Source organism: Chiloscyllium plagiosum, unplaced genomic scaffold (assembly GCF_037043375.1).
Source record: "Chiloscyllium plagiosum isolate Xiang-an unplaced genomic scaffold, Cpla_swu_hap1 HiC_scaffold_1, whole genome shotgun sequence".
In the NCBI taxonomy this organism is placed as follows: Eukaryota; Metazoa; Chordata; class Chondrichthyes; order Orectolobiformes; family Hemiscylliidae; genus Chiloscyllium; species Chiloscyllium plagiosum.
The window spans coordinates 96977807-97000598 of record NW_028270139.1 but is presented as its reverse complement, the minus strand read 5'-3'; the positions used below and the strand labels follow the sequence as shown (position 1 = coordinate 97000598).

The following is a 22792-nucleotide window of genomic DNA, read 5'->3' as shown; positions in this document are numbered from 1 at the left end:
CTTGACCAAAGACTACTCCCCTTAGACTTTTAGACGTGACCATTTAGTTCATGCATATGGAGTGTATTTGCGGTGTACACTGCCAGCAAATGGTTGAGGTGTGAGATTGACATAGAATGGTACCATCCAGAAGCATGTACCACCTTGAACTGATCACTGCTGACCACCATGATGACTGGCTTTGTGTCTGTTACAAAGCAAGTCATGACAGAAGTACTGGGAGCCTGTAAGCTCTGACTGAGGGACAAAGGACAATGATGAAACTTTATTGCTGGAACAGCACAGCAGGTCAGGCAGCATCCAGGGAACAGGAGATTCGACGTTTCGGGCACAGGCCCTTCTTCAGGAATGAGCAGAGAGTGTTCAGCAGGAGAAGATAAAAGGTAGGGAGGAGGGACTTGGAGGAGGGGAGTTGGAAATGTGATAGGTGGAAAGAGGTCAAGGTGAGGGTGATAGACAAAGGACAATGAAGCAAGTCAAGGAAGATATATTGCAAATACCAAGTAGGTACGAAGAAAGTGACCACTAAGAGAGAAAGCAAGCTTTGAGTTACATCCTAGTCCAATCCAAAGGTTTGGTGCTTGTGCCTGCACACAGTATTCCAATGATAGGTACAATTCAGCGAATAGTATTGAAGGGCAGAAATGTATTGTAAGCAGATTGGAAATGTGCCAGGATGGTATGGTAAATCTGGTATGTATCTGATGCCGCAGACAGTAGAAGGTGGTGTATGTCTGTCCATGGAGAGTGGCCTTGGATGTTGGAGACTGTTGTCCAAGATGAGGATCCAGAGGAGCATGCAGAACACTAAGTAGTCAAGTTACTGCTCTGACTTTCAAGTCAGCAATTGTCGCCATCTAATGGTGGGAGAATTGGAAACTACATTTAAATAAGGCAAGATTAACTAATAATAACTTGCTAATCCATGCAATAGTTACAAATAAGCATCTCACCATTCACTGGCGAGGAACTTTATTCCCTTGACACCAAGATCTCCTTCCTGTCGATATCACTCTATTTTCCCATCTTTCTTGCTTATGCCCTTTATCAGTCAGTCGCTGGGAAGATTCCACCAATGACCTTGTCCAAATTGGAAGAAGTTAAATTTTAAAAGCAGGAAATATTTGTTGGAAGGAAGAACAAAAGGGATATCAACAACGCTGTTGAATTGGCGGCTAAAGAGCTAATGCAGTAGGAAGGGCTTCAGATATCTGGATACTAGAGAGCAGAAATTTAAGGTGAGAGGGAGAAAGTTTAAAGAGTATGTGCAAGGCTAGTTTTTTTTTACACAGAGAGCTGTAGTTGGTTGGAATGTTCTGACAGGGGATGATAAGAGGCATTTAGACAGACACATGAACAGGTAGGGAATAGAGGGTTACAGACCATGTGCACATAGATGAGATTAGTTTAGAATGGCCAGCATGAGAAGATGAAGAAAATTTCAATATGCAATAAAGCACAAGCTATACAATTCAAGATCCTTCATAGGACCCATATGGCACCAGAGAGGTTAGCAAAGTTTAAGAAAGGATTTTCTCCAGGATGTCCCAAATATAAAATCAGGCACCCTTACACATTGTTTTGGTCCTGCTACAAGACTTGTGGATATTGGATGCCATAGTGAATGAGCTGAGAAAATCCTGGGAATTGAAGTTAAGGCAGATCTGATATCCCGGCTTTTGGGATTACTGAATCTGCCCTCTCTGGGTGAACACGGGAAGAGGTTATTTAACATCCTTACACATTATGCAAGGAAGAACATTCGAATGAACTGGATATCAGAAAAACCCCCAGGTCTTGCAGGGTGACGCAGACTCGTGCTGGAGTTCGTCCCCCCAAGACTATCTTCCAAATGTGATGCATCATAGAACAGAGCAATTTTATAAGATGTGGTGGCCCTTTCTAAATTATATAGACATGAATCCATTGGTGGTACTCATTAGGGCCTTTATATAGACGTGAGGGCTGTATATAAAGGTCCAAGGACCCCAGGGGGAGGAGGCCTAGTAAATGTGGGTATAATAACTGTTGCTGCCATGGACGAGAGCTTCAGTGGAAGTGCAGCAAGTGGAATAATGTAATTTAATTTAATTTATTTGTAATTTAGTTTCATTTCATTTTAATTTAACTTGAATTAAGTAATTATGAGACTATTGTATCCTGTAGAGTGTAGGTAGTTTATTGTTAATGTTATTGTAATATAATAAAGTTGTATTATTTCTGTTTTTCTGTACCTTTGCATTTTTTAAATTTCTTTTTGTAAAAGAGTAAAAATGTTTTCAAAAAAATATATAACAAATGAATGGCTGGCATGGTTGGCACAGAAATGGTGGGGTGAAAGGGCTGTTCCTGTGCTGTGCTGTACTGTTATCTGTTTGAAACAACAGTAACATTAATTTATCATGGTTAGTCTGCAGAGAAATGCCTTTTTAAAAATATTTCTTTTCCAACTCTACAGATATTAGGTACAATGCAACGTTTGATATGAGTCTCAAGTCATCTCATGCTACTTCACGAGCATTGTTTCAAACAAATCATATGCGGGAAATACAAAATGACATTTCAGTTGATAAACTGGAAAAATGCAACATATTTAACTTTTATGTCAATGTAAGTATGATGCTCAATTATCTGTCAAAATTTGGAGAATATGTCAGTCTCTTCATTTTCTGGGTTCTTGAATATCTTAGTAAGTCAGTTTGCATGCTAGTCAGAACACAAAGCAGTACACAATAAAGTAGCTATTTATAAGTATAAGCAAATATTTGCATGTAGGATCTTCAAAATAAATTAATATTAATATGGGATATTATTCATAAGTTTGATGTTCGTAATTTGAGGACCACCTATCATGGCTGGTCAATTGCTTACACATATTTTCTAGTCAACTTATTCAGGAATATTGTGACAAACTTCTGAAACACATGGATCTGAAATCTGGGCCTCCTGGCTCAGGGGTAAGAACACTACCACTGCAGTGTCCTGAAGAAACGTAGACATTCTTGTTCCTCGGATGCTGCCTGACCTGCTGTGCTTTTCCAGCACCATTCTTTATCGACACTACCATTGCACCACAAGAACCTGTTTGTTTGCCTATATGAGGGTTAAATAAATTGGAGCAGTATTACAAAACAACTTTATAGCAAAACATTTTTGTGAGCAATTACAATTAATTTTAGCTCAGACATATTACATTTGTGCAATTGCAGTGTATGTTCCATACATTGCCAGATGTATTTTAGTTAACTTGTGTTCTAATTTTTTCCCAACTAGGAAAAAATTGATGTTGTGAACCCACTTAGTCTACGTTTAGACTTTGCTCCCAAAAATACTGAAGTTGGTCCTAGCGTTGATGCCTACACAACAAGGTCCAAGGAGTTTTTTGTAAGTCCATGGGGAAATCTTAGATTTTATTCAATGTTGAATTATTTATGCATGCAATTCAATTTTCCATTAAAACTACTTGTGCAGATTCCATTTTCCAAAGACTGTGGTGATGATGAAGAATGCATAACAGATCTCGCTATTAAGGTTCACTCAAATATTCCAAATAACAGGTAGGAACAATTATCTGTACTTGATTAGTTAGACCAACTTGCATGCTTCATTTAATGGGGCATTTACTGAAGAATAAATATCTTAGTTTTGATTGGGAGAGTCAACACATTCTTTTCTATTCATAGTGTTGAGGTTTCTGTTTTGCTCTTAACTTCTTAAATACTGTGCATTCCAAATATATCAGGGAGTTTAATTAGGTGCATGTACCTGAAAGACACTGAGCCTGTGAAAATTTGAATCTGCATTTGGATATTGCATGGCCCCCACTCCCAAAGTTCAGAAAATTTCTTGGCTAATTCAGGATGTATAAACACAGGTCTGATTGGCACACAATAATGTGCACTGAAATATTATCTGAAATAGCACCAAATAATTCCCATGATTGAACCCTAATCTGATATTCTTATAAATATAGTGACTTTTATTAATGGGAGCTAATCAACTTTGGTTTGACCTGATTAAATATTCAATCGCTTTTTTCTGGGCACTCACCAACTAGTGACGAATGTTCTGTTTCTATAATGTATTACTGCTTTTAGCCTCTTCGAAGCAAAGAAATGCTCAGAAGAGAAGAGGTCATGTAGGGGAAGCAATAGCATTGTGGTAATATCACAGGACTAGTAATCCAGACTTCGAGGCTCATGCACTTGGGACTTCTGGGTCAGATGGTGAGACTTGAATTCAATTAATAAATCTGGAGCTTAGTAGGTCTGGCCTACAACTAACTGCTACAAAACCTAAGAAAAGGAATATGAAACTAGATGGACACTCAACATTGACCAATGATAGAAAATGTCAATAATGTGCCAAGTTCTACTTATGAACATCTGAGGGTTTATGTCAAATATGGCAGAGCAATGCCATGGAGTCAGAGAGTCATAGAGATGTACAGCATTGAAACAGACCCTTCAGTCCAACCCGTCCATGCCGACCAGATATCCCGAAGAAATGCCGGAGATAAGTAAACCATCAGCTTTACCTAGTCATGTTCACAGAACCATACTTTATTCACAATATCATTCCTTACCTTAATGCTCCAGAAGGTAACGTCGCCACCCCTTGGTATGTCGACACACAGGAGACAGTTGCTTTGGAAGAACTCAACATTGGCTCCAGACCCCACGAAGACTCATTGGCATTGAGGCAAACAAACATGTTTCTGATTAGCCGGTACCATAGCCCAGTTGCTCATTCCTGGATAATGAATCAGTCCTCCTTAATTTTGAACACCAGTTGGAAGAAACACTGAGATTGGCAAGGGCACAGAATTTACTGTGGGTGGAGGATTTCAATGTCCATCATCAAAAGTGGCTTAGAAGCATCATGACTGATTGAGCTAGCCAAATCCTGAATTAAATCTGCGGCAGCAGGTGAGGGAATCAACAAGAGGGTAAAAACCTACTTAACCTCATCCTCACCAATTTACTTGTCACAGATGCACTGTCCTAATGGTGACAAAGTCCCATTTACATGTTGAAAATTCCTTCCATCATGTTGTGAAAGCAAAAAGTGCTGAGAATCACAGCAGGTCAGGCAGCAAACATGGAGAGAAAACAAGCCAATGTTTTGAGTCTAGAAAACTCCTCATCCAAGGTGAAGTGAAGTGTGAACGGGGCAGCATTTTGTAATAGTTTGGGGAAGGGAAGTGCTGGGGGAGAAAGGGTGTTGATAACTCAAACTAAGTGATTGACATGTGGCAGAACAATGGTGTGTCTAACTGCCGGATTGGAAAGAACAGATAGTCCCACTGGGGTGGGGGAAGGGGAGAGAGGACAAAGCTAAAAGCAAGGAAAGGAATGAGTTCACAATTTGAATGTGTTGAACTCAATATTAAGCCCAGAAGGTCGTAAAGTACATGAACAGTTATACACGCCATTGTTCTGCCATTCCCACATTCCAATCACTTAATCTGAACTATCAATTTCCTTTCTCCCCCAGCACTCCAAACCCCTCTTCACCCCACTATTGCTGAAAAACTGTCCCCTCCACACTTCATTTCAGTTCTGATGATTTGAAACATTAGCTTTGTTCCATCATGTTGTGTGGAGTTACCATAGTGTTGAGTGGGATTAACTTTGAACAGATCTAACAACTCAAAACTCAAAACATCCATGAGGCACTGTGGACTATCAAGAAAATTGTATTCAATCTGTAAGCTCATGACCCAGTATTTTTCCTAAATGACCATTACAATCAAGCCAAGGGATTAGCCTTGATTCAATGAAGGGTGTAGGAGGACATATTAGGAGTTATACATAGCATACATAAAATAAAGAGGCATCAACTTGGTGAAATGGGACTATTTGTATGCCGAACAGCATTAATTTTCAATGGATCAAATCAAAGATCTGCAGTTCTGCCACATCCAGGCATGTTTTTTTTCCCTTTTATTTGTGAGATGTGAACATCGCTGGCTGATCAGCATTTATTGGCTGTCCCAAACTGCCCTTGAGACGGGGGTGGTGAGCTGCCTTCTTGAACTGCTGCAGTCCGCCTGCTGTATGTTGATCCACAATGCCCTTAGGAAGGGAATTTCAGAAATTTGACCCGGCAACAGTGAAGGAATGGCAATATATTTCTAAATCAGGATGTTGGGTGCTTGGAGGGGAACGTGAAGATGATGATGTTCCCATATATCTGCTGGCCTTTTCCTTCTAGATGAAAGTGGTTGTCGGTTTAGAAGGAGCTGTCTGAATCTTTGAATTTCTGCAGTGCATCTTGGAGGTATTACACACTGCTGCTTGTAAGCATTGGTGGTGGAGGGAGTGGATGCTTGTGGATGTGATGCCAATCAAGCAGGCTGCTTTGTTCTGGATCATGTCAAACATGTTGAGTGTTATTGGAGCTGCACTCATTCGGGCAAGTGGAGAGTATTCCATCACACTGTGACTTGTGCCTTATAGATGACAGATACAATTTGTGGTGTCAGAAAGTGAGTTACTTACCGCAGTATTCCTAGCTTCTGACCTGGTCTTGTAGCCATTGTGTTTATCTGATGAGTCCAGTTGAGTTTCTGATCAATGAGAATCCCCAGGATATTGATAGTGGGGGATTCAGTGATGTTAACAAGTTTGAATATCAAGGGATTTCGGTTAGATTGTCTCTTTTTGATGATGGTCATAGCCTGGCATTTATGTGGCACAGATGTTACTTGGCCACTTATCAACCCCAGCCTGAATATTGTCCAGATTTTGATGCATTTGGACATGGACTGTTTCAGTATCTGAGGAGTTGTGAATTGTGCTGAACAACTATGCAATCATCATTGCACAAACATCCCACTTCTGACCTAATGATGGAGGGAAGGTAATTGATGAAGCAGCTGAAGATGGCTGGACCTAGGACACAACCCTGAGGAACTCCTGCAGTGATGTCGTGGAACTGAGGTGATTGACAACCAACAAGCATGAACATTTTCCTATGTGTCAGGTATAGCTGTAACCAGTGGAGAGTTTGCCTCCTGATACCCATTGATTCCAGTTTTGCTAGAACTCCTTGATGCCACACTTGGTTGAATGCAGCCTTGGTGTCATTCTAACTTCACTCTCTGGAATTCAGTTCTTTTGTCCATGTTTGAACCAAGGCTGTAATGAGGTTTTTAGCTGAGTGGCCACAGCGGAACCCAAACTGGGTGTCACTGAGCAGGTTATTGCTGAGCAGGTGGTGCTTGATAGCACTTTTGATGACACCTTCCATTACTTTACTGATGATTGAGAGTAGACTGATAGTACGGTAATTGGCTGTGCTGGATTTGTCCTGCTTTCTATGTACATGACATACCTGGGCAGTTTCCCACATTGTCGAGTAGATGCTTGTATTGTAACTGTACTAGAACAGCTTGGCTAGGGGATTCGCAGGTTCTGAAGCCCAGGTCTTCAGTACTATTATCGGAATGTTGTCAGGGTCTGTTGACATGAAACACCACCATCTGCAAGTTCCCCTCCAGGCGACTCACCAACCTGACATGGAAATACATCACCATTCCTTCAGTGTCACTGAAACAGAATCCTGGAACACTTTCCCTCAAAGCTTTTTGGGTCGTCAATTTACATCAAATGCGCTTCAACAGTTCAAGAAGGAAGTGACTGGTGGAGGTCAATTAAACAGCTTACTGTCAATGGGCCCTGACAACAATTCTTTTCTTTTAATTGTGATGTGGGCATCACTCACTTAGCTGGGATTTATTGTTCCTCACCAGTAACCCTTGCCAAGGTGGCAGTGAGCTTCCTTCTTGAACCATTGGAGTCCATTTGGTGTATGTAGGTCCAAAATGCTTTGAGGAAAAGTGTTCTAAGATTTTGACCCAGCGACACTGCAGGAATGGTTATATATGTCTATGTCAGGATGGTGAGTGGCCTGGAGGGGAAATTGCAGTTAGTGGTGCTGCATGTCTCTGCTGCCCTTTATCATTCTAGTTGGTATTGGTCATGGGTTTGGAAGGTACTGCCGAAGGAGCCTGATGAATTTTTGCAGTGCATCTTGTGGATGGTATACACTAGTCATGAGTGGATGTGGCAGGACTGAAGAGTTTAGATCCAGATTATCTGATTTTCTACTATTCCTTTTGTGGTTTCTACACAAAATACTTGTTAAGTGTCTCTGCTATTTATTGTTAATTCCCCAGTCTCAACTTATTAGGAATCATCACTTTAATAACTCTTTTCCTTTTATTACTCTTGTAAAAGCATTTACTATCCATGTTTAGTTTTCTTTTTTTTAATTTTCTCTCATTCTTCTTTCTTTATCTACTATTTTGGTTAATGGTGAATGTGAATTGGCTCAGCACCAAAAGATGGCGCCTGACGATTGGCGACTTCAATGTTAGTTGGGTCTGGTGAGATGGTGGTGGTTCTGAGCCAGCTCAGAAATCATAAGTTCATGGACTTCTTTTTAAAATAAATCTTTTCATTTTCTCATATTCTATTTTTATAAATATTTTTATTAGAAATTTAACATTTTTACAAGTTTACAAAAATAAAAAAAACTCTCAAGTATAAACATTGATATACAATTAAATCTTAAATAAATAATAACCAAAATTTAACAAAAGAAAAATACAGAGAAAAAAAACTCAACTAACTACTAATCTAACCTACAACTAACCAGAGTGTATAATTAAGTTTCTTACATTATTCAAATAAGAGAAAGAAAAAAAAAACAACGGATAACACAGAAATTGGATAGTGAGATACATGCTCGGAATGTGTTAACATCAAATATAACAAAACCCGTATTCGTGCGGGATTCCTCTCCCAAGGGGCCCCGGACCAGCCAGGTTCGCAATCTCAATTAAATAAAATCCCTTGTTAGGATAGCCGAAATATCTGTATTTATATCATTCAAGAAGGGCTGCCATATTTTATGAAATAATTCAGTCTTTCGGTGCACCATATTTGTAAGGAAGTCAAGGGGAATACATTCCATAATTAATCTGTGCCGATTTGAAAGTCCAGGGGGGCCCTCAGCCACCCAGTTTACCAAAATATTTTTCCTTGCACAGAAAGAGAGAATAGAAAATAATCTCTTCCCTGTCCATATCCAGGGAGGGTAAGTTCGAAAAGCCCAAAAGGAGAGATACAGGGTCCACTTTAATTTCCGTTCCTAAAATTTCTGTCAGGGTACTTGCTACTTTAGTCCAGTATCTACGGATCTTATGACAGGTTCATAGGCAATGTACAAGAGTGCCCACCTCTATTTTACATTTGGGACACATTGAGATGCTCCTGCCTTAAATTTTGCCAATCGATCTGGTGCTATATGGGCCCTATGAAGTATCTTCAGCTGGATAGCCTGAGTTCTGTTGCAGATGGTGATTCTTCTGGCATTTTCCCAAATGTCATTCCACATTTCTATAGGGATTTCTAGTCCCAAATCCTGATCCCATGTTTTAAGCAGATTGTCCATATCTCCCGATACTTCATCATGTAGTAAATGATAAATGACGGAAGATACCCCCATTGGTCATAGCACTCTATATTCTCTATCTGATTTATAAAGATTATCTAATAACGTAGTCGTCTTCTGTATGTAATCTCGAATTTGGAAGTATCAAAAGAGGTCTCCATTAGGTAATCCGAATTTCTGACGCAGCTGTTCAAAAGACATCAGGACCCCTTCTTTAAATAGGTCCCCTAAACATGAGATACCCCTGGATCTCCAGAGTTTAAAAGTGGCATCTGTAACCCCTGGTTGAAATCCCCATGCTCCCACTATCGGAGCATAGGGGGATGCTTTATGTGAGTTGCCCTCATTTTGCCGCATTATATTCCAAGCTTTAATTGTGTTTAGTATTATCGGGTTTTTACAGTGATCCGTAATGATTTTCCTCTTGTCTGAAAATAAAAGATTAATAAGTGGGCATTTTACTTGAGAAGCCTCGATGTCCAGCCAGATTGATTGCGGGTCAGACAAGACCCAATCAGCTATGTAACTTAATAGGGAACTTAACTGATATTTCCTAAAATCTGGGAAGTCCAATCCTCCCCTTGCCTGTGAAAGCTGTAGCTTCTTCAGCTTAATGAGGGGCCATCTATGATTCCAGATAAAGGAACCCAACAGCCATATAATTTACGTAGTGCCAGCCTTGGCAGCATCACCGGAAGCATTCTCATAGGGTATAGGAGACGGGGCAGGACATTCATTTTAATTAGTGCTATTCTACCCAGCCAGGAAATTGGAAGGTTTCCCCATCGCTGGAGGTCCTGCCTTATCCTTTCCAGTAAATGCACAAAGTTAGCCTTGTATAAATGGGGTAATAAAAATGCCTAAATATAAGAAACCCTCCAGGGACCACCGAAAGGGAAAGTGGGATCCGTCCACTAAGTGGGGTATCATAGCAAGACCACCCATTGACATAGCCTCCGATTTTGAGAAATTAATTTTATAGCCTGAGAATGCGCTAAATGTATTAATAACTTGGATTAAGCAAGGTACGGACATCAGAGGATTACTGAGGAATAGAAGAACATCATCTGCATAAAGGGTAATTTTATGTTTACCTGTACCAATCCTCGGGGCCGTTATATTAGGATCAGCCTGTATAGCTTCTGCTAGTGGTTCAATTATTAGTGTAAATAAGAATGGCGAGAGAGGACATCCCTGACGGCAGACCCTTTCCACACTGAAGCTATCCAAGCCTAATCCATTGGTAACCACAACTGCTTTGGGATCACTATACAATGTTGAGACCCATTTGGTAAACACCTTTCCAACACCAAACCTTTCCAATGTGTAAAACAAATGTGACCATTCATCCCTATCGAATGCCTTTTCCGTGTCTAATGAGACTACTACTCCTGGTATCTTTCCCTGATGACAGGCTTGAATCATATTCAAAACCCTTCTAATATTATTGGATGATCTACGGCCCTTAATAAACCCCGTCTGATCCTCCTTTATGATATGTGGCAATACCCTTTCTAGTCTCAATGCTAACGTTTTAGAAAGGATTTTAAAATCTACATTTAGCAAGGATATTGGTCTGTATGACGCACAGTCTTCTGGATCCTTTCCTTTTTTAAGGATAAGAGAGATATTTGCCTCTTTCAACAAAGGCGGGAGACAGCCCTGACTGTATGCGTAGTTATACATGTCCATAAGTGGACCAGCCAATATTCTTGTAAATTCTTTATAGAATTCAGCTTGAAAACCATCTGGGCCAGGTGCTTTACCGCTCTGAAGTTGCCTGATTGCGTCAAGTATTTCTTGGACTGTTAGGGGAGCATTTAAGACCGATACCTGTTCCGGAGTTAGGTCCGGAAAAGTCAAATTTTTAAAAAATGATTGCATCCTCCTAGTCCTGTCTTCATAATTCTGCGATTTATATAAATCAGAATAAAATTTTCTAAAGATTGCGTTAATCCTTTTATGATCGTGAGTCAAAATACCCGTACTGTCCTTGATAGACGTGATAGTCTGAGGGGCCTTTTTTTCCTTTGCAAGAAATGCTAAGTATCTACCCGGTTTGTCGCCAAATTCATATAACCTTTGTTTTGCAAATAATATTTCCCTCTTAACCATTTGGGTAAGCGTGGTGTTTAGAGCTGTCCTAAGGGCCGTAATCCTTTGCAATTTGATAATAGGTCTATCAGCATATGCTGTTTCAGCTGCTTTTAAGCGAGGTTCGAGCAGACGCTGTTGTTCTCCCTTTAATTTTTTCTGGGTCGCTGAGTATGAGATGATCAAACCTCGCGTGTAAGCTTTGATGGTCTCCCACATCATTGATGGATTGCTAGCTGTACCTAAATTAATTTCTAAAAAAGTTTTAAATTCTTGAGAGAAGTACTTTACAAATTTACTATCTTTCATCAGGAAGGGGTCCATACGCCAATGCCGAGGAGATGTCCCATTGTTCTCTCATATTCTTAAACTATCAAAATGGTGCCAGATTATGGCAACAAATTAAGTATTTTATAGTGAAAAGCTATGTGACAATCATTTATTAATTTATTCATTCATATTTATTTGCTAGCTTCTAACCTTCTAAACCACCATAAATATTCGCATCATTGTACAACTTTTTTTAATGTAAATCAATGCTTTATTTCCTCTGTTAGCCATGGATAGTTCTTCTTTCTCAGAATCCTTTTCAATTGAATATTCAAGATTAATATGGCAAATATCTTCAATATAATGTGTATGTATTTTCTTTAAATGTATCATTGTCTTGATCTCTAAGAAGGTTTGTTGTACCGCACTGAGATACAAGGAAAATATATTCAGTGAACAGTAAGTAACTTGTCAGTCATTACTCAATTCGCAGCACTAACACTTGAGTCACAACATTCTTGGTTAAGGGTTTAGACACAAAAATGAAGCATGACGCTGCAGTAGAAATGCTACATGGTTGCAAATGTTGCCTTTCAGCTGATATGTTCAACTTAGGCCAAGATCTATTTACTCTGATGAATCTAAGAGATTCTATGGAACTATTTTGAAGAAGAGGGAGGAGTTATCCCTGAAGTCATGGTCAATTTTTATTCCCTCAATTAGCATCACTGAACAGATGATCTGGTCATTGTTGCATTGCTGATTGTGAGTTTGCTTTGTACAAATCACTCCGTTTCCTTCCTTCAAAACAGCTTCTGTACTTCAAAAGTATTTTTTTAGCTCTAAGTGCTTTGAGATGTCAGGTAACCATGAAAATGTTATCCACTGCAAGTTTTTCAATAATAGTAATTCTTCTTAATGCCTTTACTTGACTACAATTTATAACTTTGCACTGAATATCATCTAATGTTTATCTTACATTAATTTTATTTTTTCTATCAACAGTAACTACATTGTTAGCAGCAAGAAACAACAGATGACAATTAACGTAGAGACAGAGAACAAGAAGGAAAACGCATTTAATGCTAAAGTGATAGTTCATTTTTCTGATAACATCTTTTTTGCATCAGTGAGTAGACCATTTAAATTGCACGATACTTTACAGGATAAGATTGTCCTGACTAAAGTCAAAAACATATAGATTTATGTACTTTCCACTTCAGTATTAAAAAAACCTCTGAGGAGGATGGTTGGGGAGGGGGAGGTGGAGGGGAAAATTGGGGGAGGGGGGGTTGGATGGTGGGTGGGGAAGTTGGGCAGAGATGTAGACACTATTTCCAAAGATCACTTTCATGTTATAATTGCTAGAAAATGACCAGTTCCAACAGAAGACTGACCTTTCCCATGCCCCACACATTCATTCTTAGATTGAGCTTCAAACTGAAGTGGAGTGTTCATCCACCAAACGGGCCAGATTTTTTGGTACTTCCCACAGTGGACCCCCAAACCTTTTTATCATCATAGGAAACAGTGGTTCCCACATGATTCCATTGTGTCATTATGAACAATGAGTCACCTTTCATGCCATCACCCTGAAGGCAATGTTACTGAATAAACAGCACATATAGGTATCACAAAGAGCAGAAACAAAACTCAGGTCATTCTCAAGTGGCTAGGAAATAGCTGCCTGTCTGAAGATGGTGCTGCAGTAGCCAGTAGGGCAAAATAAAGAGCTTTTTTTAATCTCTATTCTTTATAACATCTCAGTCCTTCTCCCTCCTCACAACCTCCCTCTCTCTTCCAGTGTCCCCACACCCTTCTGATCTTCCACCAACCTTGTTGTCACTCCCAAGTAAAAAAGGCATTTGATTCCCAGTGCAGGTCTCTCCCCTGCTCCCATTGAAGGCCTAACCTCCCATCCCAACCCCTCCCCTTCCTGGTGGTGGTCAGGCCCCTCTCTGCTTCCACACCTGATGCAGGCCTCCCCTCCCCTGCCTGCACCTCCCCCACTTCCATTATCTCATGTTCCCACTCCCATTGCAGACCTTCCCATCACACCCTGTGCCCCCCACCCCCAGTGCCATTCTTTGTCCTTATTGCTACTGTAGCACCAACCTCCCTAAACCCTTCATCAGCAACACGTGCACCAGATGTTTCCTGTGGCTTGTCCTGTCATGGCCAGCTAACATTTCACGCCATATCTGCATATTTGAGCATTATGAATAACCATTGCACATCCGAAATTGTGCTTCCAAGCATGCTTCATGGTTTTAAGATCTAGCTTCTTGACAAGCTTGTAATCTGCTCAGAGAGAATACATTTCATTTCCAAGAACCTCAATTAGTGTAGGGCCAACATATTCCAGTTTAATAAAATTATTTAATACTGTCTCCCATAATTATTTCCCACACAATGATTCTACCGAAATAGGTCAACACATTATCAATACAAGTAGACAATCCTATTGCATAGTCATTAGAGTAAGAAGGGTGTGTATATTTAAACTGACTGGTGTATGTTTACCTTTTCATTTTAACAGGCACTGAACACTGACTGTAGTGAAGTAAACTCAACCTCAGTATCCTGTGACATTGGGAACCCATTTTTAAAAGGGGGAGATAAGGTGATCGCTTTTAAACTTGCTTAAAAATAATTTTAAATCTTAAAAAGAATTCATCAATAATACATGATTGCAATAGAAATTATGATATTTACATGTAACAGAGGGAAAATGATTACGTCTACCAAAAGACTACATACAGGGGGGAAGCTATGCTGGAATTCCTTTCTTAGCTCTTTGAGTGTACCAAAGACAAAAGGTCAGCACAGAAGCTGAAAGAAGTGAGAAATTAAGCAACGTAAATGATGAAGTTATCATCAGATGACCCTCAGAACTATGAAAGTTCCACATTCGGAAGTTAATAGGGAAGGCAAATGGATGTTGACCTTTATTTCAAAGCAAATGGAGTTTAAACATAGATATTGCTAGATATTGCTAAAACTGTACAAGGCACTAGTCAGACTGCAGCTTGGGAACTATGGACTGTTTTGGTCCCCTTACATAAGAAAAGAGGCAGTCCAGAGAGAGTTTATGAGGTTGATCCGATATATGGTGCAAATTTCTTCTGAGGAGAGGTCGAGTAGGTTAGGCCTGTAATCATTGCAGTTTAGGAGAATAGAAGATTCTGTCAGGCTTGATAGGATACATGAGGAGGCTTCCCCTTGTGGAACAGTCTAGCACTACAGGGCACAGTCTTAGAAAAAGGATACACGAGTTTAAGAGAAAGATGAGGAGGCACTTCTTCTCTCAGAAGGTAGTGAATCTGTGGAATTTTCTATTGTAGAGGCTGAGTCATTGAGTATATTCAAGACAAAGAAGATTTTTAATCAGTAAAGGAATCGAGAGTTATTGGAAAAGGCAGGACAGTGGAATTGAGGATTATCAGATCAGCCATGATCTCATTGATTGGCGGAGCAGACTTGATGGGCTGAATGACAAGGTCTGCGCCAATGTCTTATAGTCTTATGGGTGGCTCCCGGGAGATCTGACTTCACTGCTATAATGCTGACTGTACACACTTCATAAATCCTCATAATCCAATTGAGTCTGGCTACAAGTGAGTACCTTAGAAGACAATTAAAATTAATATTGCTCAGAAAGATATCTCAAAATAACAATATTGTGCTGTACAGCTCCAGGAAAAGGATTTGAATTTGAAATAATTGAATAGCAGCAATAGCAGTGACAGTATCAGAATGAACAGCAAGATTAGAAAACATGATTAGCCAATCACTAAGCAGCCTTGGCTAAACAGTGTGCAGGGCTGTGATTTAAAATATTTTCAATGAAGAACGTAATTTACAATTCAGCATGGGTGCACATGATTTTCTCTGAAGCCTTAATTTAGACTAATTCCTTGTGTTCCCTTACAGTTATTCTTCAAGAAATATTTATTTAGGAAAGTCTTACCCTGTGACTAAATGCTGTAAAGTTAGAGCAAAACTAAAAGTTAAATATACTAAATTCCATTTTTCTTTTTGCTTGTTAATAGATCTCTTTTGACATCTACTTTGATTTTAATGTCAACAAGCCACAGAAGGATACATTTGTGAAATTCCATGCTAAAAGGTGGATACTGATTCTCATAATTCAAACAATTTTTTAAATGTTTTTCAATTTCTACACAGAAGTAACATGTGTTTCACTTTACAGTGGAAGCAATGAAAACCCAGAAACTGAATTTGACAACGAGGCAAATGTTATCTTTACTGTGCAGTATGATAGTGAAATTGTCTTCTTGGGGTATGTAAAGCATGAAAGAAATGTTTATTGTAAAGTATTATCTTGAAGTTTATTATTTGAGTAACCATTTAGTGACCTGATGTCATTAAAATAAGGAATGGCTGAGATTAGATCAAATTTATTTTTCAATGTTAACTTCACCGTCCTCGTAAACTACAATCCTGCCCCCAATCTCCTGTTTCTCTCCAATATCCTTGAATGTATCCTCTCTTCTAAATGTCTACCCATCTTTTCTGTTTAAATCTCTGCACTGCTGTCTCTCTCCCTATCATACCACTAAAATAGTTCTAACCAAGTGACATTGTCTAAGGGTCGAACTGCAAAATATTGACCACTAAACTATCCTCTTTAAATGCCTCTAGTGTACTGTCCAGTTAATAAAACTGTCATTATCTGGTTCCACTCTTTTCTATCTGAACATTTGTACCAACAGCTTGTCTTCTCAGCTCCAAAGTACCATTTCCATAGACTCTAACTATCTATCCTTCTTCATGTCCTGTTCTTAATCTACACAGAGCCATACAGCACATGTTGTCCTTGGCAGCATTATCTGCAGACTTTGGGAATTTCTTTATTTACGCTGCTACATCCAGCACCAAGTCTTTCAAATCTTCCATAGACCCAGTGCAATCAGACTGTTTGACATCCTGCCTGAGATGAGTCGATATTTTCTCCAGCAATACATAGGAAATCACAAATCCACCGTTTTGAGTATATCCCACGAACTGTGAATTTAAAAAAAAACAGAAAAATGCAGATACTGGAAATCAGGAACTAAAAAAATTGCTAGAGAAACTCAACAGGTCTAGCAGCATCTGTGGACAGAAAGCAGAGTTAATATTTCAGATCCGGTGACCCTTCTTCAAAACCTCAAGACCACAAATCCTGAACCTCAGTTGTGGAGAAATGTACTCCATGGTTGTTTGTCTAAATTTGCTTAGGGTTAACTGTTATGATCTAACCTCTACACAAACAGCATCTAATTAATTTAATTCATTCTTCGACAATGACCAGAGAAAAATGTTTAAGATAGTATAGTAAATATTGTAATTGCGAACTTCCCAAAGAAATTGAAAAAAGGAGATTAGTTCAGAAGATGGAAGCATGTGGAAATAAGTAGAAAGTGTAGGCATGGACTTTTCTCAATGACAGAAAACGAAGGATAGTAGTGATTGATATTTTTCTCACAGGGAAGTAGTTGACCCAAGAGTCAGTTTTGTGTTCTTCATATTATCTCTTTGTATACATGATTGAGAATTGTTTAGAGCTGATAATGTACATCCATTGTGGTAAGAGTAATTATACAATTCAGGGTGACAGACTGGATGGTGAGAAAGTTAGACACTTGGAACATGGAACTCCATATGAGATAAAGTTGCAGTTTGGAGAACTAATATAGAAAATCAATATATATCCAACAAATGACACACTTTTTGAGAAATGTAGAAGAGTTGGAAGGCTTTGTTCTCATACACATACACACAAACTCTTAAAGACTGCAGAGGGACCTCTTCTGTATAATTCTATGATTTTTAGATGATAAGCCTGTTTGAAAAGCATCTGGATTGCTTGAAATATAAATTGGAGAATAAAAAACAAGCAAAGCTATGATGCCAGCAATCTTTCTGCTAAACTGCATCAGTGTGAAGTGACACGGAATGGTGCAACACAGACAGTTTACTTTGATAAACAATGCCTGTGCATATCAGCACAACCAATTTAAAGAGGCTATGCACTAAAATATTTGGGCAAGTACAACAGCATTTTACAGGGACTTTGATGTTAAAACATCATAAATTACTGGTTAGATTTCATGAGTGTCATGGACAATTCTAAGCACTGACATTATGGAAAGATGTAAAGACTGTGTAATGGGTATAGAGGGGTTATGAAGGATATAGGACCTCACCTATGATGAGAAGTTAGGAAGCTGAGGACTGCTTTCCTTTGGAACAAAGAATAGAAAGTTATTTGAAACAATGAGAAAAGAAAAAACATATTTCACTTTGGCAAGTGGGTTAGTGACCAGGGGTTGGACTTTACGTCAATTAAGTGTGTGCTATTCGTCATTTTGCCATTATCCTGTAGCAGTCTAGCATCCATTAGCACATCACTGGCCCAGCCATTCCCAACCCCACTTGAGGAGGAAACAATTCCTCCATTGCTGCCGGCCAAACAAATGTCTGGCAGTGTCCATTCCCAGCAGCACCACAGGTGGCCAGTGTTACGTCTGCAGCCAGTCCCTGTCACTGGAACCAAATGGAGGTAAATGGAGTGTGATTGTTACCAATGCCTCGCCCCAGTAAGTAGTTCAGGGGGATCACGATAAGAAATCGGGGAAATGAAGGGGTGATCAAAATATGGGGTGTACTTCAATGGAAAAAGGTTGCTTGAACCTTCACAAACTGTCCTCCCCTCTCATCAGCAGCCATGTATCCTTGGGAAATCCAACAACTAATTGTAAAGCATGTGAAACAGGTGACTTCTGAGCTTCACACTTCATTAAAGCATTAATTCAACAAATTAGAGCTAGCTTGCGGTTGAGTTTGAGATGAAATTTTAACTTCTAACTTGACCTCAATCCACTTGTCTATGAGTACTGAAATATAACCTTCTGGTTTTAGATTAGATTAGATTACATACAGTATGGAAACAGGCCCTTCGGCCCAACAAGTCCACACCGCCCCGCCGAAGCGCAACCCACCCATACCCCTACATTACCCCTTACCTAACAATACAGGCAATTTAGCATGGCCAATTCACCTGACCTGCACATCTTTGGACTGTGGGAGGAAACCAGAGCACCTGGAGGAAACCCACACAGGCACGGGGAGAACATGCAAACTCCACACAGTCAGTCGCCTGAGGCGGGAATTGAACCCGGGTCTCTGGCGCTGTGAGGCAGCAGTGCTAACCACTGTACCACCATGCCGCCCACTAAACAATCCTTATATCAATGAATCTTGTTACTCAACCAAAGCATCATAAGTTCAAATCACAGGACTACAGTAGACCTGGAGTAGTTTTATCCAAATTTTGGAAGGTGGCAGGTACATTGAGAAAGTGAGTGAAAAGCTACACAGCAGGTCAGGCTTAATAAATAGAGGCAAAGAATGGAAAAGCAACAAGTTATGTCAACCTTTATAACTCACTGCTTCAGACTCATCTGGAATAATAGGTATAATCTTTTGGGCCCAGAGGTTGGACTGGACTTACTTTGGCAGGATGGCGGTGTGCCATAACCTCATTAGCAAAGTTGCCAAAATACAGAGGAATAGATCCATGGATGAGGGAACTTCAGCTTTGTGGATACATTGGAGAAGCTGAGTTGTACTCAGGCAAAGGAAGATTAAGAGAAGATTCAATAATAGTTTTCAAAATCACAAGGGATCCAAACAGAAATGAAATTACCTCCTTATGTTGTTCAATACCTCACAGTCAATATGCCAGTAGTTCATTATTAAACATAGGGTATATCCACACATTTAGGAGACATGCTTATGATACTATCACTATATTAAAAGCTCCTATATCATCTTGTCAGGGATCACTTGAAGCATGACATGCTACTATAAACATACTGTTTTTTTTAACATTTCTTAATTAATATTAGCCAGACATTGATGTGCCTGTAAACATCATGTTTGTATACACTTAGTTGTCATAAATATCTGTTGGATTCTTCAATACCACAATATCCACATTTAGTTTCTTATGTCAAGGGAGATAACTACTGTTGCCTCATCAGGTAAAACACCCTTTGGAGGCAAAATCCACATTACCTCATGTGTTGTAACTGTTCTATAATCTTTCTGTACTTCCTGGAAGGTACCAGATATAACACCATTCCATTTAAATATCTTAGATATATAGTTAAAAAGGAAACATATACAGGATTGGATGCCAAATATGTTACATACAAATATACAAATTAGGAACAGAAGTAAGCCTCCTCCACCATTCACTAAGATTATGGTTGAATTGATTCTGGCCTCAACTCCACATCCCCGTCTATATCTTGTGACCTTTGATTCCTTTGTTAGTCGAGAATCTATCTACCTCTGACTTAAAACTATCCTTTTCGTCAGAAGTGAATTACAAAAGCCCAAGAGCATCTGAGAGAGAAAACAATTCTCCTTAGCTTCATTTTAAATGGAAGACTCTTATTTTTAAATGGTGTTTACTAGTTCTAGTCTTTCCCACAAGGAGGAGCATCCTTCTGGCAGCTGTCCTGTCAGGTCCTTATGGGTTTTAAGATTGCCTCTCATTTTTTTATATTCTGATAGATACAGGCCGAGCCTATTGAAACTTCCCTCAGAATATAATCTCCCTCATCCTAGGTATCAGTCAAGTGAATCTTTTCTTAAACACACTTACATCCAAGACTATACAAATGACTTCAGACATGGCCTCATCAAAGCTCTATATAATTGCAACCAGACATCCCTAATTTAACGTTTATTCCTCTTGCAATAAATAGTAACATTTGCCTTTCAAATCACTTGCTGTACTGCATATTCACTTCCTGGTTCACATACTGAGACACTCAGATCTCTCTCCACAACAGAGGAATCTAAAATCTATCTCTTTTTTAATAGTATGCTGCATTTTGATCCAATAAGTGGATAAGTTCATTCTTTCCTCATTATACTTCATCTGCCAAATGTTTGCCTATTTACTATTGATATTCCTTTACCAACTCTTTTTGTCCTCTTCACAGTTTACTTTCCAACTAACCTTTGCGTCATCAGCAAATTTTAGTCATGCATTCCGTTGCCTCATCCAAGTCATTGATATAAATGAAATAGATGAGATTCTAGCACCGATCCCTCTGACAATCCACTCGTCACATCTTGCCAACCTGAAAATGACTTATTTCTGCCCACTCACTTTCCTCTTAGCTAACAAAGCATGTTATTATGTGAAGCCCTATACCATGAGCTCTCACTTTGCACAGCAATCTTGGATATGGCATTACCTTTATCAATATTAACTTTTACGTTCTCAAAAAACTCCAACCAGTCAAATATGATTTCTCTTTCACACAGACGCACTGACCCTGCCTGATTGCATTAAGATCTCTAAGTGCCCCATTATATCCTGTTTAGGAAAATATTCCAGCATTTTCCTTTGATAGATGTTACACTAAGTCACCTGCAGTTTCCTGGTATCAGTCTCTGCCCATTTTTTGAAAACTGAATGGGTCCTCTGGGACCTCATCTGGGTCCTCTCTGCCTTTCACTTCCTGGTTCACTATTATTTCTGTAACGTTGTTTGCGTCCTCTACAATGATTAATTCCTCAAATTCACTTTGTAATGGACCAATGCTAAGTTTACTTGCTCTCTTCCTATTAAATATATATAGAACCTTTGCCTGGTATAATGTTAATTGCTCACTTTCTCTCATATTCTAATTTCTCCTTTCTCATTAATATTTAAGTCATTCTTTGTGCATTCTCCCCAATCTTTTGAGTTATCACACATCTTTGCAGATTACGTTGTTTTCCTCCAACTAAATACTGTCTTTAACTTCAGTTAGCCACGAATGGTGCATCCTACCCTTGGAGTTTTTTTTTCTCATTTGAATGTATCCTTTTTATTCGCCCATGGGATATGGGCACCACTAGCCAGACCAGCATTTATTGCTCATTCCTAACTGCCCTGAGAAAGGTGGTTGTGAGCTGCAATTCTTGAGATGTAGAAATACCCTTCATACTCTTGGAAAATTAGTTCCAGGATTTTGACCTAGTGACATTAGTGGCAGCGTCAACAGAATGGTGATATAGTTCCAGGTCAGAATGATGTATGGCTTGGAGGGGTACTTGTAAGTGATGTTATTTCCATGGGATTGCAGCTTTTCTACCTGCATTGGTCAGAGGAGTGGAAGATACTAGCAAAGGAGCCTTGGTGAGTCACTGCAGTATGACTTGTACATAGTACACACTACTGCCGCTGTGTGTCAGTGGTGAAGGAAGTGAATGCTGAAGATGGTAGATTGTGTGCTAATCATGTAGGCTGCTTTGTCCTGGATGGTGTCAAATGTTTCAAGTTTTGATAGTGTACCAACACTCCTGAATTATACTTTATAGATAGTGGACAGGGAGACAGGACTGGAAGTGAGTTACTAACCACAGAATTCCTCATCTTTGACCTGCTCTAACAGTCAGAGTATTTATATTGCTGGCCCAATTCAGTTTCAAGTCAATGGTTATCCCCAGGATGTTGATAGTGAAGGATTCAGTGATGGTAATGCCACTGACTGTCAAGAGGTAATGATTAGATTAGCTCTTACTAGAAGTAGTTATTGCCTGTTACTTGTGTGACATGAATATCACATGTCTTTTTAGAGTCCCACCCTGAATGTTGTTCAGGTCTTGCTGCATGTAGACACAGACTGTTCCAGTATCTGAGCAATTATGAATGTGCTAAGTATTGTGCAACCGTTAGCAAACAACCACATTTTTTACCTTATTTTGGGGGGAAATTATTCATGAAGTATCTAAAGATGTAATGTTTAGGAGATTACCTTGAGAAAATCCTGAAGAGAATTTGGACAGGGATTATTGTCTTAAACAATCAGAACCATCTTCCTTTGTGCTAGGTTAGATTCCAACCAGCAGAGAGCTTTCCCACATGCGAGTATTCTGAAATATCTTTTTAAAT

General features: G+C 39.4%; 1 protein-coding gene across 1 annotated transcript in view; it reads left to right on the top strand.

Annotated features, from left to right (window-relative positions):
• LOC122549086 (integrin alpha-2-like) overlaps positions 1–22792 on the top strand; it is a 188959-nt gene that overhangs the window by 130600 nt on the left and 35567 nt on the right. The window contains exons 17-23 of the mRNA XM_087989312.1: positions 2459–2610; positions 3274–3384; positions 3472–3557; positions 12832–12955; positions 14366–14449; positions 15879–15955; positions 16040–16129. Of these exons, the coding sequence (XP_087845438.1) occupies positions 2459–2610; positions 3274–3384; positions 3472–3557; positions 12832–12955; positions 14366–14449; positions 15879–15955; positions 16040–16129 (724 nt within the window). The remainder of the gene's footprint in view (positions 1–2458; positions 2611–3273; positions 3385–3471; positions 3558–12831; positions 12956–14365; positions 14450–15878; positions 15956–16039; positions 16130–22792) is intronic.